Consider the following 25,651-nt stretch of genomic DNA (forward strand, 5'->3'; position numbering starts at 1 on the left):
CACGATCAATGATCCCAATTCACAATCTGACTAGGTTGGCAAACATTCTTACAAGAGAGCATTTCTCATTTTTCGTTCTATTCTATATGTCTCATTGTGAATGGTGTAAGAGAGCATTTCCAATTTTTCGTTCTCTTCTATATGTCTCTTTGTGAATGGTGTAAGTATGTTGGGGATTAAACTCAGACGGGTACTTTGAAAACTAAAACTGATTTCCAGATCCTCAAATGTTGCTTTCCCTTCCCATACCTGTGACTCTATAGTTTAGTCTTTGGTAATGTTTTTCCTATGTTATGTCATTGGTGTGGTTTTTTTGGTGATAATTTGGTGAGCTGGTTGATAAAATGAAGCAAGTAAATTTTAATTAAAAGTTGAAAATAGTGAAGATTGGTTAGCTAGCAAAGAAAACGAAGTACCACTTTCACAAACGTGGAGATTATATGATAACTAATTTTCTCTTGAATACGGAATAAAACACACGATAGTATGTCCAAATAGAAAATCTTTATATTAGGTCCAATGCAGCCTTACCATGCATGTATGCTCCAATCCACCAAACAAACCAAATAGAAGAAACTCTCATCCTCTACAATTCTTCTTAAGGGATTCGAATATTCTGCCTATATTTTTATTAAAAATGAAAACATAAACATATGTCAAGGATGTTTGATTGGATGGTTCCTTTTTTATTTATTTATTTATTATTATTTTATAAAAAAAGGATGTGTTGCAAACATGGGCTTAGCCAAGTTGCTTAGAGCGGATGTGCTCTCACTCTGCACTCGAGTTCGAATTCCCCTCCCTATAGTTTAGATTAGTTTACAGTAGATTATTGCTTGTATAAAAATAAATAAAAAAAGAGGATGTGTTCCTATGTTTACAAAAAAATTTAAGAAATTTTGCCAAATAAAAATGTAAGATAGAAAAGAGGGAGATCTGGTTGGTGGAGCTTACCATGCAATTAAGGCTGCATTTGACCTAATACATAGCCATGATCCAATCTTAACCCTCAATCAAGTGCGGAATATATAATCCCAACACGTATATATATATATGATAATTTTCTTCACATCAATCTCATTACATTTGTCACAATCCCACAAATCAAGTGATGCAACTCCTCTATATATAACCCAAATGAAATTTTCGATCTGAATACAAGGCTACAAGTAGGCTTAAATCAATCTCTTGGTTTGTTCATCTTTAGTTTTCTTTGGTTTGTCTTCCTTTTTGTTGGTTCATACGTCTTTGAAAATGGCGGGGTTGGTGGACAAGGCCAAGAACTTTGTGGCAGATAAGATAGCAAATGTGCCAAAGCCAGATGCAAGTCTCACAGACGTCGATTTCAAGAAGGTGAGTTTTGACTCTGCGGATTACATAGCCAAGGTGTCTGTCAACAATCCCTATTCACATCCTCTCCCCGTCTGTGAGGTCAAATACACCCTCAAAAGCGCTGGCAGGTTTCAATTCAACTCTTGTTTTTACATCTTTTTTCTTTTGTCACTCGTGATCTATTTGTGGCCATTTTAATCCTGCTGTTGGTTTTGAAGAACCTATAATTTTTGTGACCATGCTCATTCAATGAATAAAAAAATGCCACGGTCCGGCTTCAGATGAAACCATTTAAAAGTGTTTCGTTTTTTGAAATCAAGGAATGAGATAAAAATCGAATTCCCATTTTGAAATCAACAAATGATGAGATCAAAATCGAAACCCTTTTGAGATGTCTGAATGAGCTTCGATATAACAATCGCTTGATATTGATCATTTTTCTGATTTGTATGTATATATACATGTGAATTAGGGTCATTGCATCTGGGAACATGCCAGATCCTGGCTCAGTAAAGTCAAGTGGCACTACTGTGTTGGAGGTGCCTGTGAAGGTGCCACATAGCATAATTGTGACATTGGTAAGGGACGTTGCCAAGGATTGGGACATTGACTATGAGCTGGATTTGGGTCTCATCATTGACCTCCCTCTAGTTGGGAACCTTACCATACCTCTATCTAGGAAGGGCGAAATCAAGCTTCCCACCTTATCTGAAGCTATTTGGGGTTCAAAGGATGAAGCTTCAAAAGAGACTAAAAAGGAGATTCCAAAAGAGGCAACAAAGTAGAGGTAAAATCTAAAGAAGGGGAAAGGGAAAGTCGAATTATTTCTCTGTCATAAAATGTAAGAATAAGTAGTTCATTTTAAAAATTAGAAAAGTGAAAGTTGAATTCTTGTCGTGAATGTACGAGCAATTTGGTTATGTTATAACGTTTGAGATGTTGCATGATGTTTTCCTTGCTAATGGGATTTAAATGAACTTTATCTTTTATGAAAGATTAAAAGGAATTTTTATTCATCTTGTATCCCATAAGAAATGGTATATGATTTTACCATGTGAAGAAGCATTATGTCAATTGCTTTTTTTGCAGCGTTGAATTAGAATTGGGAAGACTGTGCTTAGTAGCAATGTATTATTCTGGTGGGATCGGGGTAGTGTTTTTTTTCTTTTTCCTTACAGGAGTGGGATTCCAACTTTATACCTATTTTAACATTGGGAATAATTTAGACTTTTTTATACTTCATTATTATTTATTTCAGCACATTCCTTTTTTACTTTTCTAGCAATTACAACTTATCTAAATTGATAAACTGCACGAGTTTTGACAATGAAAAAACAGTTTGTAGTTTGAGTTGAAATTTAATTTCCTTTGTTCATACTTTAGTATATTGGATTGGGTGTAAACGGTTTTCATATGATAGTGGAGCCATTCTATAACTGTGGGATCAAACTAATCAATTTGATCCAACGATTAACCATTTTGATTCAATGGTTAAAAGGTAAAGTCTCATCCGAAGACTTAGATAAAGCTCCCACTATAGAATTCTACTACGCCAGTATATTTTGGGCTCTAGACATTTAAATCAAATCAAGATATAGGCCCAGGTCAAGCCCACGTCAAAGTTCAATCCCATTTGCTAATATTGGACATGCTCTATTATTTTGGTGCTAATCATATTCAATATCAATACCTACAAACAATAAGAGAAAAATACTTCCTTCCTCCCATAATCTGCATTACATCTGAGAATCGTCTTAAATTTTTACATTATCCCTAATTGTGTTTTTCTATTGGCAAGCAAAAGAAATAGTATATATGTAGAAGTTAAATTCGACTCTTATCATAAGAAAAAATAATATGTAAATTAATTGGCTGAAAATCCTGTTCTAATACCGATTTAGTTACCCAAATAATACACTCATTACAATCATGAAGAGCAAATCTAGCCACCACATGCGCCATGTGCAGTGCAGCACATCTGAGGTTACTAGTTACTTTGTTACAGTTCCATGATCATTTGGTTTCTTGAGCATCACACTTGAGTATGATTCTTTGAAAACCAACTTTTGTAGCTGTCCTTATGATACTTTAGTCTCAGCGAATAGCTTCCACTGAATTTTACATACCCACAATAAAAATTTCTCTCCGTCTCTAATCTATCTTTGGTTTGACTTGAGCATCAAAAAAATATAAAACACTTGAGTATGATTCATTTAAGTAAATGTCTTTGAATATTACTCCATTTACTTAAGTTTTTAAATGTACCCCATTTGGATTCAAATAAAATACTAGAAAATCAAATTCCCACTAAAATCAAAATATGAAAAATCTGTTTTAGTGCAAAATATTTAGGCTAAAAATAATGGCTCATTAAGTCTCTTAAGAAAAGCAAAAATTATCTTAAGAAAATGAAAACCCATTTTTCATACTTAGTCAATATTTTTACATAAAATAACTTTTCATCTATGATATGAACTGAAAGAACCTAAGATCAATCTAGGTATCTTAGATGTTCAATCCACACTATTTGGTTTATGTTAAAACTTATTGAAAATTAGTCTATGGAGCTATCCTTGGTTTATATGATTTAATGTTTACTTTTATTTCTAGAAAGACTATAGAAATTGTAAGTCTAATCACTAAATTTTAGAATTGTGAAAAAATTGACTGGATACCGTTCGAGTTTGAATCGAAATTCGCTCGTATGAGCTGTGTTCACTTAAGAAAGTACAAGTCGAGCATGATGAGCTTCAGTACGTTGAGTTCATAAAGCTTGTGAGCAGCTTTAGTTCAAAGCATTCTGTATGTTTTCTTCTTTTTGAAGTTTATATCGGTTATGTACTGTTTTTAAACTGCTACATGTGTCCTTTAGTTTTAAAGTTAATATTGATAATACTTTTTTTTTTTTAGAATAATCGGAATTTTTTATTAATAAACAAACAAAAGTACAAAGTAAATATGGATAAATTTTCTTCAATGACCAAACGTAATAACATATTGAATTGATCTAGAGAGAATCATACACAACTCAAAAATCACTAAAATCTCCGATTTAGCAACCAAAAGCACATATATTCACACATACAATATAGATCGGCCACAGAATGGCAGAAAAGGCAAATGAAAGGTAAAACTAAATAGAAATATCAATGTCTTCACTAGCTAGAATTACCCTAATCAGACATCTATCTATCCTTCTTTTTCAGTTCAATAATTTGAACATTCTCTGCACTAACTCATACTATAATAGCGTGTGAGGGAATCTAGTGTATATCTGATAAAGGCACCCAATTTGGCGATGAGAATTGGACCCACCATCCAGCCAAATAAATAGAACATCCTTGTCTCCACCGTTAAGATTGTCCAAACTTTTGAAAAAGACCCATCCCATCTTATCTCAACCCCATCCGACCAAAAAAAATAAAAATCTTATCTCAACCCTTCCTTTTAGTACAAATTTCATGTCAAGCATCATCAATCCATCACAGATATCTAAACACGGTGGAACACACGAGCGGACACGTAAGATTGTCACTAGTCCTCCTGCCGACCTCCCTGCCACGTGTCGCAAACCCAAGGCACCCACAACCTCGTCTAGTATTTTACTCAATAATCCACTGGAGATCCACCTCCTATAAATATCTCCACAAATATCAACCTCAAAAACAAGCCCTGCAAGCCCTAAACCTAATCCAGTGTGTTGATCTCTTCGTTTGTATTAATATTTTGTTTAGCTGTTAGTTTGTTGTCGGAGTGTGCTTCGATTGAAAATGTCTTTGTTGGAGAAAGCCAAGAACTTTGCGGCAGATAAAGTGGGTCATGCAAAGAAGCCAGAGGCAGAAGTCACAGATGTTGATTACAAGACGCTGAGCTTAGGATCTGTTGAGTACCTTGCTAAAATCTCTGTGACCAATCCCTATGGAGTTGACCTCCCCATCTGTGATATCACTTACACCCTCAAGAGTGTTGGCAGGTTCCAATTCTCACTTTTTATTTGTTTATTTTTGTTATAGATACTCTTTTGATCTATGTGTTTTACTTGAATTTTCTAATTTGGTTTTTGTGTTTTCAATTTCATTAATTTTTTCCTGTGTTTTCATTCTCAAAACATGTACATTTGGTGTTAGTTTTACTTTGTCGGAAGAGATCTCGAGTTCAAATACGATCAATACACAATATTTAGATAAAAATAAAAAAAAATTAGTTCTATGCCATGCTCGTATATATAAAGTGACTTGATTTGTATGTGTACATGTGAATTTGTAGGGAGATTACATCTGGAACTGTACCAGATCCTGGTTCAATAGAAGGAAAGGACATTACTGTGCTTGAGGTACTATTGAAGGTGCCACATAGCATATTGTTGACCTTGGCTAAAGATATTGGAGCAGATTGGGACATTGATTATGAGCTGGATATAGGCCTCACCATTGACCTTCCTGTCATTGGCAACTTCACCATACCACTTAACAAGAAGGGAGCGATCAAGCTTCCCAGCGTCTTCTGATCCATATGACCTTTGGGATTCTATGGGTTTGGTTATGTTCTGTAACTTTTCTTTTGTTGTTAATTTAAATACATTAAGATATGGACTCTGTCTTTGCTCAACACACGAGTGTTTAAGGTTTTTTGTTTTTTTGTTTTCAGTTGGTTGTGCTCTTCCATCTCTATCTATGTGGACAGAGGTTCGAAACTCCCGGACATTATATGAGTATTTGTGTAAACCTTCATTCCTCAATCGTTTATAATAAAAAAATATTTAAGTTTTTTTAAAATATTTTATATACCAGTGATATTGGAAGGGCTCTTAATAATTTAATTAAAAATATCATAAAAATCCTAATAAGTTTGTTCAAAGTTGGGGAATTACAAAGCAGGAACAATAGCAATGAGGGGAAAGGGGTGAGGAGGAATATAAGCCTTATTAAACAAGTAAAGTTTATGTCGGTCGCTCTGGACATTTAAAGTACTATATGTGTACTTTGATTTTTAAAGTTAATGTCCATTATACTTTTTTAATGATGATAATAGCTCCCTAAATATCAGTGTCTTTATTAGCTAGAGTTAGACTTGTCAATATTACACACGATACGTTAATATAACACGAATTTGCACGAAATTATTAGTATTTAGATTGAGCTTAATGGGTCGGGTTGAAAACGGATGAACCCGTTAGTCATCCGTTAAGTTAACAGTCGTGTCGGGTTAATTCGAATATTCGCATCCACTCGTTAAGGAGGGTAATTTTGTAATTTTGCAAAATGTTTTTTTTTCAAAACATATCTTCATTCCTAACACCAAATGAATGCTTCTTTTTTTTTTCTGTCATTTTTTTCTCTCTCCATCTTTCCCACTCTCTTTTTAAATATTATTTTTCCTTCAACCCATTCTCTCTCTGTGACTCTTCACTTTTTTTCTTCTTCTTTCCCCTTATCTCCAGCTCTCTATTTTTGGCAATTTACTAAAAAAATGGTTCAAATTGAAAATTCGAAAATTACGTGATAGTCCGGGACACAATTCGGCAATTTACTAATGAAATTATTGCATTACTAGCGTGTGTGAGGGTTTTGTATGTACGATGGATATTCAAATTATTCAATTAGGCCCCTTGTGACTTATCCACTGCGACTATAAAGCCACCCAAACTTTTTTTTTTTGGTCGGATAAAGGCACCGGATTTGACGATGAGAATTGGACCCACCATCCAGCCAATTAAATAGAACATCACTCTCCACCGTCTAGATTGTCCAGAGTTAAAAAAAAGACCCATCCCATCTTATCTCAACCCTTACTTCTAGTACAAATTTTCATGTTAAGCATCATAAATCCATCACAGATCTCTAAACACGGAGGAAACACTAGCGGACACGTAAGATTGTCAATCGTCCTCCTGCCGACCTCCTGCCACGTGGCGCAAACCCAGTGCACCCACTACCTCCTCTATATTTTACCCAATAAATCCACTGAAGATCCACCTCCTATAAATAGCTCCAAAAACATAAATCTCAGCAACAAGCCTGCAGGTGCTAAATCTAATCTAGTGCTGATCTCTTTGTTCGTATTAATATTTTGTTGTTGGTGTGCGCTCTGAAGATGTCTGAGTTGTTGGAAAAAGCCAAGAACTTTGTGGCTGAGAAAGTGGGTCATGTAAAGAAGCCAGAGGCAGAAGTCACAGATGTGGATTTCAAGACGGTGAGCTTTGGATCTGTTGAGTACCTTGCAAAAATCTCTGTGACCAATCCCTATGGAGTTGACCTCCCCATCTGTGATATCACTTACAACCTCAAAAGTGTTGGCAGGTTCCAATTCTCACTTTCTAACACTTTGGGTTCAATTTTTATTTGTTTATTTTTTTGTTATGGATGCTCATTTGATCCCTGTGTTTTACTTGAATTTTCTAATTTGATTTTTGTGTTTTCAATTTCGTCAATTTGGGCCTTTATTTTCGTTTTCATAGTGCGTAATAATCAAGAATGTCAAACATCGAAATAGATTACGGTCAAATTAGGCAAAGGGATCAAGATTGTCAAATTCAAAGCATAGAGAACATAATAAAAATTTGAACAGAACATACAATTGGTGTTGTGGTGTTGGTTTTACTTTGTCGGAGGAGATCTCGAGTTCAAATGTGATCGATACATAATTTTTTGATAAAAAAATAGAAAGATTAGTTTCTATGCCATGCTCATATATATAAAGTGACTTGATTTGTATGTGTACATGTGAATTTGTAGGGAGATTGTATCTGGAACTGTACCAGATCCTGGTTCAATTGAAGGAAAGGACGTTACTGTGCTTGAGGTACTATTAAAGGTGCCACATAACATATTGTTGACCTTGGCAAAAGATATTGGAGCAGATTGGGACATTGATTATGAGCTGGATATAGGCCTCACCATTGACCTTCCTGTCTTTGGCAACTTCACCATACCACTTAACAAGAAGGGTGCGATCAAGCTTCCCAGCCTCTTCTGATCCATATCACCTTTGAGATTCTATGGCATTGATTAAATTCTGTGACTTTTCTTTTGTTGTTAATATAAGTACATTAAGAAATGGACTTTGTCTTTGCTTAGCACCCTTTTTTGGGTGGATATAGTTCAGTTGGTTGAGTTGTTCCACCTCGATCTATGTGAGCAGATGTTCAAAATTCTCCATGAGTATTTGTGTAAACCCCTTCCCCCAATCACTTGTACTAAAAAAATATATTGAAGTTTTTTTTAATGTTTATTTTATATACAAGGCATATTGAGAAGGATAATCGAATTTAGGAGTTCGGTCAAGCTAATGCTCTTAATTATTTAATTAAAAATATAATAAAACCGTAACAAGTTTGACCAGAGCCAAAGTTGGGGAATTACACAAGCAAGAACAACAGGGGAAAGGGATGAGAAGGAATATAGTGGCCTTATTAAACAAGTAAAAGACCCGAAATATTGCTTCCACAACATGGTGAATCTACAGAACAAATTCTATTTTACCGGATGGAAATAAAAGGAACCCAGTTCTTTATTTATATTTTGGAGCTATATACAAGAAAGAGATGCAAGAAAAGGATCATGGTTGGCCATATATACATCAACCTAAGCTCTCCTTGTCCATGGGAGCATAACAAATAAGCTCAAAGTTAATTACAAATTTACAAATATCTATTCCTCTTCAATAATTATGCAAAGAAGTGCAACTTTTGTTTCTTCTGCGTTTTCGAATACGTTTTGGAAAGTGTCACAGTTGGCGGGCAATGCCAAAAACTATGTAGTGAACCTGGCCAAGGGCTTTTTGGAAGGGAGATTGGCTGAGATGAAGAAAAGATCTGCGCTTATTGTGGGCCTTCAATTTGAAAACCTAAACGTCGACTCCTATAGAACTCGTTTTCAAGATCTCCGTGTACAACCCCTTCGAGTTTTATCTTCCCGTCAGTCGGGCCTCTTTCAAATTGAAAAGCAGCGGCGGCAGGTTTGATTCAAATTTCATACTACCGGTTGTTTAAAATCATGCGTTTATATCTTTCTCATATGGTGATTTTAGTCTCGTAATGATTGAAATAAGCATACCTGTAACACTTGTGATCTCTTTCATTATGTGTCCGATGAAGAAAGATGAGATTCCACCCCAAAATCAATTGGCAATGAGGGGAGTAGTCCAACTCCTTATAAGCTCTTGTTAGGTTTATCAACTTTCCAATGTGAGATTCTTTACCTTCACATTCTCACACGCCCCCGTACGTGTGACAAATTTTCAAACCTAACACGTGGACAACACATTTTGGTGATGTGGAGCACGTGTGGCGTTAGGGTTTCACACGTGGACAACCCGCTATGATACCATGAAGAAAGTTGAGGTTTCACCCCAAAACTAATTGCAATGTGGGGAGTAGCCCAACTTCTTATAAGTCCTTACTAGGTTTCTCAACTTTCCAATGTTGGATTCTTTATCCGATAACATAACATGCTAAACTATCTGTCAAAAACTAACGTCTTTTTGTGAACATAAATGAATTTTAAATTGTATGTTTATGCAAGCTCATTTGGAATATATTGATTGTTTTCTACTCTATATGTGCATATGAGTGGAGCAGCGATGCTTTATCAGCGACGTTGAAAGAGCCTGCGTCACTGAAGCCGGGAGAAGAGTCCATTTTGCTTGTGTTGGCAAAGGTGCCATTCAGTATGTTCATGACCTTGGCAAAGGACATTTCTGAAGATGCAGATATTGACTATGAGATCGATTTCAACATCCAAATTAAGCTTCCTATCATTGGGGCCGTTTCCTTGCCAATCCCTTGCAAACAACAGGGCCAGCTCAAGATTTCTGATCTGTTTACCAATTTGTTGAAGGAAATTAATTAATGCTCTGTGATGCCTTGGAGAGGGAAAAAAAATTAAAATAAAGATCTCATTGGTTGGGATCCATAATAACCCAAAAGGTTAAGAAATACAAATTCACCATGACTATATTAATGACGAAATTAAGCTCATCATATAAATCATGAGCCAAGAAGACCAAGGGATTCTTTTAGCTTGTGTAATGGTTTTTGTGGATTCTTACCCAAATAAGACCGAGTTTATATGTTAAGGCCCTGTTTGGTGGGCTAAATTGGACCATACTTATTCAATTAAAATGGACTATAATCCTAACTGTTGTTTGGTGGGTCTAAATGCACAACGAAACTAGTTAGGCCTCATATTTCGATATGATACCAATCCAGCAAATGAGGGTTTTGTAAAATTACAAAGATGATCCTCTATATATCCAAAGGCTCGTTTTAATGGTTCGGCTCTAAAATTAAAAAGAGGATCCTCTATAAATCCATAATTACCGAATATCAAATAAATTTTTTAGAGCCACATTTTTTCGAAAATTATAAAAGCAAATACAAGGATTATTAAGCGGATCACTAAAATTTGCCAACTCATCTCCTACTATATTTGCTTCACTAAACATCAAGTTAAGCCGTAAGTATGAATGTAGTAAAGTCTAAAGAGTGAAAACCTCCTTACTTCAGCTTAGATATGTTGAGTGGTGGCTAGTTATGCCACGTGTCTCAGTCACATTGGATTGGATACAAAATATTAAAATTTAATAATAATAGTCAAACGGGGATGTAGCTCAGATGGTAGAGCGCTCGCTTAGCATGCGAGAGGTACGGGGATCGATACCCCGCATCTCCACTTCCACTCCAATTCTTCCTCCTTGTTTTTGTCCATTTGTATGAGTTTTTGGGAGACAAACTCAGACAGTGTTCTTTGTTAAAACCAAAAGATTTCTGACGTCAAATTTTAATGATTTTGCATACTGGCTCTGTCACCTATCTAGAAGATACAAAAATTTCTCCTGTTTCTCTCAAAAATTTCTCCTGTTTCTCTCTTATAAATTAAAAAAACCATATTGAGTTTATTTATAAATTATAAACTCCACCATCCAATTATTTATATTCTCAACGAACAAACTCCATCTTATTTTATACGTCCATGTGGGATCATGCAAAATTGCGCTCAACCCCATATGTCAACACTTACCGTTAATACATTTTCTTGTGGTGGCTGGCCAATTACAATTAGGACAATTTATTCAGTAATTACTAGACCAAAACCCTCTTTTTTTATTATGAATAATATTAATTAATTAATTAAGCCCCTGTAAGACTTTCCTCCTCAGGGCGGCTGTCAAAGTCCAAATAGAAAACCAGGCTGAGATATTCCTCCTTCACACCTTCATGGCAGAACATTCAAAGTCACGGACACGTTAGTTCACCAAATTTTCCCCACTGCCTTTCACTTTTGGTTGTTTTGGTCACAGAGCAAATAGAGAAAACAAAAAACATAAAAAACTCATTTTTCATGTTCATAGTCTCTCAAGAACTCAAACATGGCTGATCAGAAGGACCAACATCAGCAGCAGCAACCCCATGGCTCAAAGAGAGAAGAAGAAGAAGTCATAACAACATTTTCTCCCACGATATTTTCTCCCAAGTCATTTCCCAGGAGAAGAAGAATCAAATACTGTGGAATTGTCATTGCACTTGTTCTGCTCCAGATTGTAGTGCTTGGGGTGCTTTGCCTCACTGTGTTTCGCTTCAAGGATCCCAACATCAAGCTGGCTGCAATTTCTGTCGAGAATTTCAGCACGGCGCTTGGAACATCCACTGCCATCAACATGACACTGAGGGCAGAAATTAAGGTGAAGAATCAAAACTGGGGAAAGTTGAAATATGATGAGAGTGTTTTGGTTCTGTCACATGAGGGTTTTACAGTTGGAGAAGGAACAATTCCAAAAGGGTCTATTAAGATGAGGCACAGCAAACAGGTGAAAGCGTTTCGGTGGAGGCAAAGCTTGATGGTAGATCATCATCAAGCAGTGATATTAGTTCAGGGGTTTTGAATTTGAAGAGCTATGCCAAGCTGAGCGGGAAGGTGAGTATGGTGGGTTTGGTGAAGAAAAGAAGAAGTGGGGAAATGAATTGCAGTTTGACAATTAGTTTGGCTAGGCAGGCAATCCAGGACTTCCACTGCCAATGAAAATTCTGACTCGGAAGAGGCTGGAAACTTATTGCTTTCTTCTTCTTTTTGGTCTGGGATTTTTTATAGACTTTACAGTATTTTCTGGAGTTTCTCTGTTGTAGTTTTCTCTGATACTTGTCCTGATTATTGTATATGCCTTTTTTTTGTAAACATTTTTTGTACTTAAGTTTTAGCTTGTTCAACCTAAACTAGCTGAATGAAATCTTCAATTTGTTTTTCCTTGCTTAATTTTCCTATGCAGAGATTAAATAACCGAATGAAATCTTTAGTAAATTTTTAGTACTGTCCGATGTACCAAACGAGCCCATTACTGCAATAATTTGATGCTGCTTTTATTCATCTTTTAAAGATGATTTGGTTTGCAGTGAGGAACCAAAATCCAAAACCACCATGGTTGAAACTTGAGAGAAAAAGTAAAGAGACTTGCAGCAAGCACCATAGACAACGAAATATCCTTATCTGACTTTTGGAAAATTGATGCAATTACTCCAATGATGGATTCATTTTTCTTTCCCTGGACCCTTAAAAACTATGTTGCTTTCAAGGATTTAGTCAAGGGAAAGAACATGTATTGATATTCTTGAAAGTAGCCAGCTAGGTCCAGCAGAAGCTTCTTTGAATTTAACGGTAGATGTTTTTGTGTTCTCATATCTAGTCTCCACAACTAAGAGCATCCACAATAGGCTCCCCAAACTACCTCCTTAGACAAATTTTAGTGAAGAATTATAAAAATACAAATTTATAAATAAACCCAATCCTAGACATGTATTTATAAAAAAACCCAAACACTATTTAAACATAGAAACACACCCAAAATCAACCCCAAAGTCAACAATTGTATATTTTTTGGGTGTGTTTATTAAATGGAGTTTTGAGTGTGTGTAATGATGGGTTTTGGGTGTGTTTATAAAGTGTTTTGGCTCATTTTGGGTATTTTAGTGAAACTCCTTTATAAAAATGCAACTACAACCTATGCTCCTTATCCACCTCCTAAAAAAGGGAGTCCTTTAGAGCTCCTAAATTTGAGGAGAGAGAAATGATTCCTAGTGACTCCCTATAATTTAATGCTGCTTTATTTAATGAGTATTTCAAACCTTTATTTAATGCTAACTATTTTTTATTTTATTTTTTAATAAAGTTGACCAATCAAAAAAAAGTTATAGCATTTATGACTCTCCAAATTAGGGATGGTTGGAGTTGAAATTTTATAGAGAGCTCCTAAAATAGCTTTCTTAGAGCATCCACAATGATGCTCTCTATTTTTTAGCTAAAATTTAGCTAAAAATATAAAAAAGTTATTTTAGGAGCTCTCTAAAAAATTTCAACTCCAACCATACTCTCTAATTTGGAGAGTCATAAATGCTATAACTCTTTTTTGATTGGTCCATCTCTATTAAAAAATAAAATAAAAAATAATTAGCATTAAATACAAATTTGAAATACTCATTAAATAAAGCAACATTAAATTATAGGAAGTCACTAGGAGTCCTTTCTCTCTCCTCAGATTTAGGAGCTCCTAGAGGACTCCCTATTTTAAGAGGTGGATAGAGAGCATGGTTGGAGTTACATTTGTATTCCTCCCGATTCCTCTCCATAAAATTTGTAAGTTAAAATTTAGCTAAAAACACTATAAAGCTATTTTAAGAGCTCTCTATAAAATTTCAACTCCAACCATACTCCCTAGTTTAAAGAGTCATAAATGTTTTTAATGTTTTTTAATTCAATTTTTAAATAAAGTGTGGACACAAAAGCAACAATAAAAAATAATTGGTTTTAAATAAATGCTTAAAATAATATTAAATAAAGAAGCATTTAATTCTAGGGAGTCAATAAGAGTCCTTTCTCTTCCTTCAGATTTAGGAGCTCCTAGAGATCTCCTTATTTTAGGAGCTGAATAAGGAGCATGGATTAGATGTGAGTTTTTTCAATTCCTCCTTAAAATTTAGCTAAGGATATGGTTTAGGGAGCCCATTATATATGCTCTTATATTTTTAGCTAAATTTTAGCTAAGAAATAGAGAGCATCATTGTGGATGCTCTAAGTCATCTACATTAGTTTGGAGCTTAATTTTTGTATATGCACTCAACACACGCAAATATGCATACAAGTTTTTACACCCAACTTTAGTTATCTCTTTGATTTCTATTGCTATGCTTTGTTTCAGATGGTTTTGGCGAAACTTATGGAGAGAATCAGGCCTGCAAGATTCTAAAGGGCTTTGGTTAGGTTTGATATGCAACAACATTTGTGTTTTGTCTCATGGCTTTAAATTTGACAGGCCCAAAAGGTGGGAGGTTGGGAATTTGGTCCGATCCTATATATGAAGGTTGGAATCCAACTCACAAATCACATAGAACAAATATCCACTAATATTATAACACATAATATATAATTTAATAACATTTCAATACGTATCATATAATAGTTTCTCACGCATCACCGTCTCATTTAATCAAAATTAAATTAAATTAATTGTATTAGCCACGCAGTGGGGATCACTATGTTGTTTGCACTCGGTGCGAGGCAAAGAGAAGATGGTTAAAGAAACAATCGCCAAGCAATTAGTCACATAGTGGAAGTAGTAGGTAATGAGCAACATCTATCTTTTTTGTACTTTACAAAGTAAAATCTAGTCAAAAAGAAGGTTAGGCCTTTTCCGTTATGAAGCCTCTTTATATTGTAGTAATGCTGGTAGATGAAATGTTATGATGCTAACTATAAATATAAATCTTGTCAAAACAAAAGAGTGCCGGGGAAAGAAAGGCTTCCTTCCTTCCATCCATTTATTTAATATAAATAAATGGAAGATGAGAAAGTAGTTAAAAGTTGGTGGCACACTACGGAATAATTATACGAATTATAATAAGGAGAGATTCATTATTATACTTAATATATGAGCTTAAATTATAAAAAAAAATCATATATGAAACGGATTTTAGAAACACACCCAAAGTTCATTTACAATAATTTTCTATTTTAGATGATAATAGTCAATTGCATGAAATAATTATTTTTAGAATTTCATATGGTTTGTCTCACTCAAGTAGGCACCAGCACAACCATATTTGACAATCCTTAAAGAGACCTCCCGTCTGCATAAAATCAATCTCTCTCAGAATTATCATATCGTTATATCGGAATTTAATTAACTTACTCTAGTGCAGCAATTCAGTTCTTTCATATTTCATTCAATTATCCCTAAAACGATGCGTTTTGCATATCTACAATATCAATATAGAAAATATAAATAAAAACTCTTCATCACATCTAACAAGAGAGGGATTCAAATTTGGGTAAAAATGGGACGAGTTCAATACTCTAGCTAACTGGCCTAAATCCACATCTAACCTTCATAATTGTGTTTCTGTACCTAAAAAAAGTCATATGTTCATATTTTTATAGTGTTTCTGTACCTAAAAAAACTCAAACTTAGCCCATCATATACATATATACTCCCACTTCCCCCTAAACAAACACTATAAAAATACACTACATTCATTTACATATTAACACTAACTCTTCCAAAACCTCAGCTTTCCTTAACCCCTCTCTCCTCCCCATATCTTCTCAACCCTCTAGCCATGGTGGATAAGGAGCAGGTCAGACCACTAGCCCCCGCCGCCAACGGCCAGAGCAGCGACGCCGACGAGGCCGCCCTTCCCGTAAAAAAAGGTAGACTAAAAAAGTTCATCTACTGCTGTGGCGGCATAACAGCCTTGCTCTTAATCCTAGCCGTGGTGATCATAATTCTGGCGTTCACTGTGTTCCGCTTGAAGGAGCCAAAGATCAAAATGAACAAAGTCACAGTTACAAGGCTGGAGCTGATCAACAACAACACAACCCCTAAGCCAGGCTCCAACATATCGTTAACAGCCGATGTGTCGGTGAAAAATCCCAACGCGGCTTCGTTTAAGTACAACACCACCACCACCACTCTATATTATCATGGTGTGGTGGTGGGGGAGGCTCATGGCTCGCCGGGCCAGGCTAAGGCCCGACGGACCATGAGAATGAATATAGCTGTTGATGTCATAACTGATCGGCTCACATCCAATCCCAAGTTTGGGGCGGACGTGGGATCGGGGTTATTGACTATGAGTAGCTATTCTAGAATTCCAGGGAGGGTGAATATGTGGAATATTATCAAGAGACATGTGGTTGTGAAGATGAATTGTACCATGACAGTTAACATTTCCAGCCAGGCAATTCAAGAACAAAAATGCAAGAGGAAAGTTATCACTAGGTTTGTAGTTTATTTATAAGTTTTTTATGTGGAGAAGAGTGAGTAGAATATACGGAGTATATGGATGTAAGCTTTTATAAATATGGTTATATGATACGTAAATGCGTAGAACTGTACTTTAACTCAATGGTATACCCTCACCAAAGAGTTTAAACAAACTCGATACAAGAGGCGAACACATTGACCTCACGAGAGAGTTGTTATTATATCGTTAGATTATTAAGCATATAATATGATACGTCATCCCTTTCATTTAGTCTTTGTTTATTCTGATTTTCTTCAATATTGAATCACTGCACTCCAACACTTTGCCGGTACTTATAGCTAATGCCCAGAAGTCAATTATCGATCATAAAATAAAATAGCGTATGTGTGATGACATGCTTATGTAAACAGCTCTCCTGAGGATATTTAAACAAATTAATAATTTTAGATTAGTTTGGATGCCAACGTTCCTTCAATGACATTTAATTATTTCCAAGTGGTCTGGCTTTTGGGGGCCAAATCCAAATTCTTTGATCAAAGAAGATCGCGTTGATCAAAATATCACACGTATTGTATAAAAGAAAAACAATTCAAGTCGAAGCTCAGGGTATACAGAGCTCTTAGCTAGAAAGGAGAAAGATCTCGTCTACTTTCCCAACATGGCAAGTTCATGAACCCTTCATGATCTTTTAACATTCTAAATCTAGGGATTTTACTTCATTTTTGTTTTCAAAAATTAGTTTATAATTTAATGTATAATATTGAAAATTATCCACTTTATAACACATGTGGATTGATTATATAACATGACAATGTTTTAAAAATTACACAAAAGTCTCTCGCTTCATAATACTTAAATTTAGTTGTATGAATGTCAATGAGGTCTAGTCCACTGAAAAATGACATTGAATTGCAGACAGATTTTGAACCTTGTTAGTGTAAACTTAGATTTAGGCATTTAAACCGAGAGATCCGAATACGGACTATATTGTATTAATAGCTCTATTTTTTATTTCTTAACTTAAAGAAAAACAAAAGCCCAAGCCCAATTCAAAACCCATAAACCATGCAAATACAGACAAAATCAAATCCTAAGAGTCGTTCTACCCACCACCCAAAAAAATGAAGCAATAAAAAGGAGAGAAAATTAGGAGAAAATTTTAGTTGTAACATGGATAACGCGATTTTCTTCTTCTGACTAATAATATCATGTAACATAGCAAAATCGTGATATCCCAAAATTTTCCCTGAAAATTAGGGTGATAATCACAACCACTTACTCACCACTCACATTTTCCCACCAATTTAATGCTGTCTCTGGTGTGAGTATTAAATGCAGCAGCTGGAGCACCCACCCACCTTCTCTCCTCTCACCCCCCCAAAAAAAATCCCACCCAACTCCCAATGGCTAAAACCCCCCTTCCTCCTCCCCTCCTCTTCCAATGTCGTCCGCCCCAAACCCCACCCACCCCTCCACCCAAAATTACCTAACTACCCTCGGACTCGGCTACGGCATCGCCATTGCGCTCGGCTTCCTCGTCCTCTTCTCCACTCTCCTCCTGGCCTCCTACATCTGCTGCCGCGTCTCCCGCCACCACCACCACCCGCCTCCCAATCCGAACCGGAACCCGAACAACTCCGACGGCATCATCCTCCCCCGAATCATCTTCGTCGCCGAGGATGACAACGACCAGCAGCAGCAAGACGACGATGAGAACGCCGTCGTCGGGATCCACCAGAGCGTCATCAACTCCTACCCCAAGTTCTCCTTCTCCAAGGACGTGGCGGCCGCCGATTCATCCACGTGCTCCATCTGCTTGTGCGACTACAAGGACGCCGAGATGCTCCGGATGATGCCCGAGTGCAGGCACTACTTTCACCTGATGTGCCTCGACGCCTGGCTCAAGCTCAACGGGTCGTGCCCGGTTTGCCGGAACTCTCCGTTGCCGACGCCTCTGTCCACTCCGTTGCAGGAGGTCGTGCCTTTGTCTCAGTACCCTGCCGATCGGAGATGGAGGAGGTGACTGATTGTCCTGATTGACTGATATCTTCTTGGGTTTTAATCCTTTTATTTTTTATTTTTAGTTGTTTGTTTTGGGTTTAGGGTTTTCTGTTTTCTATTGGTTGTGTTCGTTTGGGAATTGGGAAATGTAAATTTGGTTTTTTCTTCTTCTTCTTCTTCGGGTACTGATTTTGTGACATTAGTGAAGTGGGTTAAGCACAAACAACTGTGTCTCATGGAATTTGATTAATGTTAATTACTTTGATTTGGGTGATGATAAAGTTTTCGAATTCATTTTTAATCATCTACATACATGGTTGCCAACTTGTGTTTTCTTTCTTGCTTGGTACCTAATCATGTTGAGTACTTGAAAAAACCAATCCAACAGTAAATCTGGTACCAATTCTTTCTTCAATCACAAGGGTCATAGGGTTAGGGTTGCTTGTGCTTCAATTCAGCTTTCCATAAGATATTTGCTATTTTTTCTCGAAAGGGGGGAGACTTGGAGCTTTAAAAAAAAGTCAAATTTAACTATGCAAGCATTATGCAGCAACAGTGTAGCACGTGTTTGTTCAGTGTTGCGGCTAATCCTCTAGATGTCTCTTAATCACACTGCATAATAACATAATTACCACATTTCTAATGTTTGATTAATTCACCCTTCGCCTTTTTTTTTCGTTAGATTTGAAGGAAAAGGGATTAAAAAAGTGAGGATAAAGAAGACCTGATCCCCATATTCTTAATAAAACAAGAAATCAATCCTTCTCAATGACTTTTGCATTCTGATAAAGTGCTCATGAAAATCAGCCCAATAAGCTCTTCGATCAAATAAAACAAATGCAACCTTTGGACTCTGATCTCAAAGCTTCCAATCTCTATGCACCCTTTAGATTTGAATTGTTGCTGAAAATAATTGGGATTATATTTGGTTAGCGCTTATTTCGAAAGCTGCTTTTCTTTTCTGTAGCAGCATACAAATTCCAGCTTTTCATCTCAGTGTGAAAGATATGAGGAAACCTGATCTTTTTAAGAAGTTAGGAACATGGAGAGGAGGAATTCGCAGCTCGATCTTTGTATTAAGTATCTTTGCTCTTCTCATCTCTCTTGGTACTTTATCCAAATTCAACTCTCTCGGATCATTTCATGTCACTGATACTCTCTGCAATTATGTAAACCCTGAGAGCCAAAGCAGGCCAGACAGCCACGTGAGAAGAACTCTTGAAGCTGTTATTCAGAAAATCCAACAAGAGCTCGACAAGTTCAGAGATTCAGAACCAGAGCCGTCTTCATCGAAACATGTGCTGAAATACAGTTCCTTTCTTGCTGATATTTTGGGGCATATTGAGTCAGTGCAGACATCTCTGTCACAGAATGAAGAGACTCATGAGATGAACAGTGGTGCCAAAGACATCCATCCTCTCTTAAAACGGAAGCAGCAGTCCGATGAGCCTGCAGATTACTTTCTGATCGAGGAGATTCGAAAGTATGTCAAGATCAAGCCGAATAGATTAGGAAAGCAGAATTTCATGGGAGCCAATGGAACTTTCACCAGTATTGGCCATGCTTGCTTTGCTGTGAAGAAAGAGCTTGAAGAATACATGGACTATGACATTGGTGAAATCTGCAATGATGATTGGAGGCTGGCTCAAAAGCTAATGGTTCATGGATGTGATCCACTTCCAAGGAGGAGGTGCTTTTCCAGGGCTCCAAAGCTATACAGCAAGCCATTTCCAATTCATGAGTCCATGTGGAAGCTCCCTGATAATCGAAATGTCCGGTGGAGCAACTACAGGTGCAAGAACTTTACTTGCTTGGCAAGCAAAAAGACTCAAAAGGGGTTCTTCAAATGTGCAGATTGCTTCAATCTTCAAGACCATGAAAAGCCCAGATGGATCAAACCAGCATATCTAGACACCAATTCAAATGTGACTGCAGATTTCCTAATCCCTGAAGTGCTTAACATCAAGCCTGGAGAGATCAGGATTGGACTGGATTTTAGTGTAGGAACTGGGACTTTTGCAGCCAGGATGAGGGAATTCAATGTCACTATTGTCTCAGCAACTATCAATCTTGGGGCACCTTTCAACGAAATGATAGCTCTTCGTGGACTCGTCCCGCTTTACTTGACGATCAATCAACGGCTGCCATTTTTTGATAACACTCTGGATTTGATCCACACAACAAGATTTCTAGATGGCTGGATTGATTTTGTGCTGCTGGACTTTGTTTTGTATGATTGGGACAGAGCTCTGAGGCCTGGGGGTTTCTTGTGGGTTGACAGCTTCTTCTGTTTGAAGGAGGATTTGAGTGATTATTTGGAAGCCCTTAGGATGCTGAGATATAAGAAGCAAATGGGTTGTTGTTCCAAAGCTTGATAAAGATGATAAAGAGGTTTTCTTTTCTGCTCTATTAGAAAAGCCCGGTAGACCTTTCCGGTAATCTTAGATTTGATCTTAATTATGTCTGATAATCGCATAATTGATCTTATGTCTGATAATCTTTATTGTGTTTACATGAGCTTAAAATTTTGAATATGATTTCATTTCCAGTTAGATGAGGTTCAATGTGAATGTGATGTGTATGCCTAGTTTTTTCTGCCACAAGGGAAAAGTTTCAGCAGAGTCCATTTTTTCTTGTCAATACAATAATAATGACCAGAAATTAGAGGAGTTCACACGGCCATTTTGCATTGTAGGAGCTGTTTGTCAATTTCAGTCATCAATTTTCCCATTTTTCCTTGCTGCAGATACGGGTCCACAAATGTCAAGTCGAAGAAAAAGACACTAATATTAGGTATATTGTTGTGCAGACCAGTAACATGAAACTTGTAGATGTAGCAGTTGCCCAACTTCAAATATTTTCAAAATGTTAGGATCAGTTGCTTACACATAAGCGGATAGTTTCTAGCCGTTGATACACATGAGACTCGTAATGCATCAACGTGCGGGTGACTACCTAGCCAAATCCTTGCCAAAAACATGATGCCAGAATAAAAAAATGTGAGAGTTAATGTGAGAGCCTGCATCTTGAAGGGTCCTGCGACGTGAGGGCAGGAAGAGTCTTTGTGATCCATGGGCTTCAGGCCCCTCACTTGATAGTTGTTTGCAAATCAAATAGCAGCATTTTTTTTTTCTTTTGCCAAATAAATATTACTGCATGAAAAAGAGTGGACATCAATCATAATTTCATCTCAAGGGTAAAACTCGTTTTCAAACTGATTGATTGTGACTCAAATGTCGACAGTCGATGCACATTCTTTTAACGGACTCGGATTGCTGTCCAGTGGGCCGACTGGCCCAGGTCTCTACCAGAAACTGACGTATTCCGCCAACGAGCAAGATTCCAAGGTCCCATGCCGAAGAAAAGATAAAGAAGAAAGATTCAAAAGCTGCATTAACAGCTTAAAAGTGTAAAAACCCTCTTGTAAAGTTTAATAAATTACAAACAACTATCTTTCGTCTGGAGAGTTAATTTGTACTCGAATCAAGGTAAAATAATAGCTAAACAAAATCCCTTAGAAAGTTGAAACTTTACAACTTCCTATTTTAGCGGTTAAAAGTAAGCCTAAAATCTCTGAGTTATGATGCCAACTCATGCCAATTTTATTTACCGTGCAAATTTGGGATTTCTTTTTTCTTTTCTTTTTTCCATCCTAGATCTTAGGTTTTGTCTGAAGCGGAAAATAATACCTCTCAATTATTAAGGAAAATAATTACCACTTCAAGAAATAGTGGCGACTTTGACAAAAAACCAAAAGGAAAAGAAAAACGAAATCGTGGCGAGTCATGCTAAAATTCTTATTCGTAAGATAGTTTTCATACACAAATTACTCACTCATATTTTCTGTGAGAATTCAACTCACGAGCTTTCAATGCCTAAATTATAGACTTTTTTGAAGTAGAAAAAACCTATTGTTCTTGTGTAGGATATAAAACCTACCAACTTTTCATACAATTAATTTTTGTTCTACTTAATTTCGTTATAAACTTGCCAAAGTTTTAAAATTTAAATTGATCCCTAAAACCATCCCCATCACAGAACAAAAAAAATGAAGGGAAGTAAACAACATCCGAATCTATCTCTAATTCTCTCCGTCACACACACACTACGTGGAGCCCTCTAAGAAAAGTGGACCCCACAACCCACCACTAAAAAAAGTCACCCGACCGTCCAAACCACTCATGTCTTGATTGCTCCGCGCCACGTGGTTCGCAAGCTTTCAAACCCAAGTCGGTCACTTTACCATTTCAAATTTTCCCGGACCAACTGGCTCTGGACCCGAACCGCAAGGCTCGAGCAAATCAACAAGATCAACGGCCCAGATCTAGTCTCGTGTCCCGCAACCTTATATAGCTCGCTCTTATCCCAACCCCAAAACCCTACTTTACTCTCTGTTATTATTTCGGTCACTCATCTGAAAGTTTCGGGAGATTTCATTTTCATTTATATTTTGTTTTTGGGGTTACGGAGATCATGGCTGACCAGTCGGAGAGTGCCGGTTCGACGGTGGAGCACGACAAGTCACTGATGGAGAAGATCAGCGAGAAGATCCACGATCACGAGTCGTCGTCTTCGTCGTCATCTGACTCGGATAACGAGAAACCGGAGTCGCCCAAGTCTGAGAAGCCCAAGGTTTTCAGGATTTTCGGGAGGGAGAAACCAGTTCACCATGTTTTCGGTGGAGGAAAGCGTACGGGCATCCATTCTCTCTCTATGAAGTTTTTTATTTATTTTATTTTATTTGAAACTAAGAATCATATATTTTAGAAGTAAAAAATATATTTGAACATTGTCTTTTGAAAGAAGTGAAACGAGTAAACCAGTTTGATTTGTGTGTGGTTGTGTAGGCTGTAGGTTGATCTGAGATCGTGATTATTTTTCTTGGTTAGATGCTTTTATGCTTTGTTTGTGGGTTTGATTTCTTATTTCTTCTATTGTTGTGTTCGGATGCTAGGAAACTGTAGAAAAAAAAATATATGGGCAGGAAGATGCGAACGTTTGTGTTTTTCGAGTAGAAATATTGAGTTACTAAGTTCCTTTTTCTTCTTATATATTTTCTTTTGCAATGGTTCCGATCTTCTTAGTTGATCTGTTAAATCACTTCATTTACTTTGATATTTGGATCTTCGATGCCGTTTGGTAACTCGGATGCTCTATCTTTAGTTATCACATTAGAGTTCAGACTTCAGATTTTGATATTTCTGAAATGTTGCAGCTGCTGATGTGTTCTTGTGGAGAAATAAGAAGGTTTCAGCTGGTGTTCTTGGTGGAGCCACTGCAGTCTGGGTCCTTTTTGAATTGCTTGAGTACCACCTGCTTACTCTTGTTGGCCACATTTTGATTGGTACCCTAGCGGTCTTGTTCCTCTGGTCCAATGCCCATTCTTTTATCCACAAGTAAGAGACTGGGTTTTTCCAAATTCATGGTTTCATCTTCGGGGTGCTTGCATAGGATCTTAATATAATTTATGGTTCTGTTTCGATCTTTGCCTTCTAAGTTAATAAATTTGCTTTTGTAGGACTCCACCTCGCATCCCAGAAGTTCATCTTCCTGAGGAACCATTCCTGCAGGTTGCTTCTGAGCTGAGGCTTCAAATCAACTGGGCTTTTGCGGTCCTTCATGATATTGCATCTGGCAGAGAATTGAAGAAATTCCTGATCGTATGTAGAATTGATCTCTATAACTCTTTTTGATAAGCTTTTCAATCAGTGTATGGTGACTAGATTGGTTATTTAATGGGTTTTAAGTTTAACTAGCTTAATGTGCTTAGTTTATTGTCTCATCAGGATTACTAGTTTTTGGAACTTGTTGCTATGCTATAATTCTTATGCATAAACTTAATTTTTTAAGTTTGCTCTGATAATGTAGTGTCGATTTCAGGTTATTGCTGGCTTGTGGGTTCTTTCAATTGTAGGGACTTGGTGCAATTTCTTGACCTTGTTTTACATATGTAAGGACTACGGAAAACTTGTGTTGTGTGCACAAATTTGTTGTTTGATTTATTATTGTGCTGATTTTAATAATCCTCATTTTGTAAAACAGCTTTTGTTTTGCTGCACACGGTGCCTGTCATTTATGAGAAGTATGAAGACAAGATAGACCCATTTGCAGAGAAGGCAACTATTGAATTCAAAAAGCACTATGCAGTGTTTGATGCCAAGGTTCTCAGTAAGATTCCGCAGGGGCTGAAAAACAAGAGGTCTTAGAAAGCCTGAAGTGTTTTGTTGTGCTTTAAAAGCTCTAGGTTTTGTAGTTGAGCTTCCCATGCTGTTCAAGTGTTTGGGTTTTGTTATTCAAATGACTATTTATGTGGTCTTAGTTTCCAGAATTAGGTTTGTGATGTGCTTATACGTAATCACGGGAAGCCTTTAAACAGCACATTAGCCATACGTTTATTTTGACAACTTTATGCTATCCAATGCTGTCTTGTACATGGGTTGTCGCTTATATGAACAATTATGGTGTATGTTATTTCATGATGCTTCTCCATTTGGTTGCGAGCATGATATTTTTGTGCTTAAGTTATATGTAAGTTTCGCATTGTGTCCCAAACAAACCTAAATTAAATCAGGTGGCTGTGGCATGCTTTGATATATTGCAAGTGTTTCAAGTATATTCCTTATATGAATTGATTATCTGTTTGCATTTGGTTTAGATTTTTGGACGTCAAGTTAGGCACTTTGAAATGTGGCATGAGCATGTGAGCTTGACATGTTTCTGGCAATGGAAATGTTATTCTTTGTTGAGTATCATGTAACGTCTGCTCTAGGTTCATCCTCTCATTCTGATTATAATTCAATGTTGATAGGATTTTAGATTTTGTAATGCGATCCTCTTCCAACTCAAATTTGTTGAATTTGTTTGGTTTGACCTTAAAAATGACCCGAATGTTGGTGTATAGGTTCAATCCGATCAAACAGAATTGTATTGGTTAGGGTTAGTTCGGGAGTCACATTCAACATGCCTTCAGGGAACGTAACTCTGCTGCTAATATGCCTGCTTTTATTGGGATCTCTGAGACTTTGTGTCTCCATATTTGGGACTCTACCCCTGCTGCTGTGAGACAAT

General features: G+C 36.8%; 7 protein-coding genes, 1 long non-coding RNA gene, 1 other non-coding gene and 1 pseudogene across 10 annotated transcripts; all 10 read left to right on the forward strand.

The window, feature by feature from the left end:
- Positions 1 to 1,098: 1,098 nt before the first annotated feature.
- On the forward strand, positions 1,099 to 2,553 carry LOC103332057 (desiccation protectant protein Lea14 homolog). Its single transcript, XM_008234748.3, has 2 exons — positions 1,099 to 1,460; positions 1,805 to 2,553. Exons 1-2 carry the CDS (start codon positions 1,255 to 1,257, stop codon positions 2,115 to 2,117), a joined length of 519 nt encoding a protein of 172 aa, XP_008232970.1. The 5' UTR covers positions 1,099 to 1,254; the 3' UTR covers positions 2,118 to 2,553.
- A 2,400-nt stretch (positions 2,554 to 4,953) lies between these two features.
- Positions 4,954 to 6,107, forward strand: LOC103332056 (desiccation protectant protein Lea14 homolog). The gene is made up of 2 exons (XM_008234747.2): positions 4,954 to 5,305; positions 5,599 to 6,107. Exons 1-2 carry the CDS (start codon positions 5,103 to 5,105, stop codon positions 5,837 to 5,839), a joined length of 444 nt encoding a protein of 147 aa, XP_008232969.1. The 5' UTR covers positions 4,954 to 5,102; the 3' UTR covers positions 5,840 to 6,107.
- A 144-nt stretch (positions 6,108 to 6,251) lies between these two features.
- On the forward strand, positions 6,252 to 8,562 carry LOC103332055 (desiccation protectant protein Lea14 homolog). The gene is made up of 2 exons (XM_008234746.3): positions 6,252 to 7,631; positions 8,067 to 8,562. The coding sequence occupies exons 1-2, from the start codon at positions 7,426 to 7,428 to the stop codon at positions 8,305 to 8,307; spliced, it is 447 nt and encodes a 148-aa protein (XP_008232968.2). The 5' UTR covers positions 6,252 to 7,425; the 3' UTR covers positions 8,308 to 8,562.
- A 142-nt stretch (positions 8,563 to 8,704) lies between these two features.
- Positions 8,705 to 10,469, forward strand: LOC107881228 (desiccation protectant protein Lea14 homolog; annotated as a pseudogene). The gene is made up of 2 exons (XR_016127154.1): positions 8,705 to 9,288; positions 9,911 to 10,469. The product of XR_016127154.1 is annotated as a desiccation protectant protein Lea14 homolog (transcript).
- Positions 10,470 to 10,930: 461 nt separating this feature from the next.
- Positions 10,931 to 11,003, forward strand: TRNAA-AGC (transfer RNA alanine (anticodon AGC)). Its single transcript has one exon. It is a non-coding gene; the product is annotated as a tRNA-Ala (tRNA).
- A 4,835-nt stretch (positions 11,004 to 15,838) lies between these two features.
- Positions 15,839 to 16,852, forward strand: LOC103332053 (Late embryogenesis abundant (LEA) hydroxyproline-rich glycoprotein family). Its single transcript, XM_008234744.2, has one exon. The coding sequence runs from the start codon at positions 15,935 to 15,937 to the stop codon at positions 16,613 to 16,615; it is 681 nt and encodes a 226-aa protein (XP_008232966.2). The 5' UTR covers positions 15,839 to 15,934; the 3' UTR covers positions 16,616 to 16,852.
- A 1,171-nt stretch (positions 16,853 to 18,023) lies between these two features.
- Positions 18,024 to 18,864, forward strand: LOC103332052 (RING/U-box superfamily protein). The gene has a single exon (XM_008234743.3). It carries the CDS (start codon positions 18,024 to 18,026, stop codon positions 18,603 to 18,605), a length of 582 nt encoding a protein of 193 aa, XP_008232965.1. The 3' UTR covers positions 18,606 to 18,864.
- Positions 18,865 to 19,001: 137 nt separating this feature from the next.
- On the forward strand, positions 19,002 to 21,147 carry LOC103332112 (S-adenosyl-L-methionine-dependent methyltransferases superfamily protein). Its single transcript, XM_008234809.2, is given in 2 exon segments — positions 19,002 to 20,930; positions 20,932 to 21,147. Coding segments are annotated over 2 exon segments (1,431 nt in total). The 5' UTR covers positions 19,002 to 19,590; the 3' UTR covers positions 21,023 to 21,147.
- Positions 21,148 to 22,957: 1,810 nt separating this feature from the next.
- On the forward strand, positions 22,958 to 25,059 carry LOC103332051 (reticulon-like protein B6). Its single transcript, XM_008234741.2, has 5 exons — positions 22,958 to 23,273; positions 23,799 to 23,979; positions 24,102 to 24,243; positions 24,464 to 24,533; positions 24,626 to 25,059. The coding sequence occupies exons 1-5, from the start codon at positions 23,057 to 23,059 to the stop codon at positions 24,787 to 24,789; spliced, it is 774 nt and encodes a 257-aa protein (XP_008232963.1). The 5' UTR covers positions 22,958 to 23,056; the 3' UTR covers positions 24,790 to 25,059.
- Positions 25,060 to 25,236: 177 nt separating this feature from the next.
- Positions 25,237 to 25,523, forward strand: LOC148917338 (uncharacterized). Its single transcript, XR_016126913.1, has 2 exons — positions 25,237 to 25,352; positions 25,485 to 25,523. It is a non-coding gene; the product is annotated as an uncharacterized LOC148917338 (long non-coding RNA).
- Positions 25,524 to 25,651: the final 128 nt, after the last annotated feature.

The sequence above is a fragment of the Prunus mume genome, linkage group LG5, assembly GCF_029339155.1.
Source record: "Prunus mume cultivar Tortuosa linkage group LG5, ASM2933915v1, whole genome shotgun sequence".
Taxonomy (NCBI): Eukaryota; Viridiplantae; Streptophyta; class Magnoliopsida; order Rosales; family Rosaceae; genus Prunus; species Prunus mume.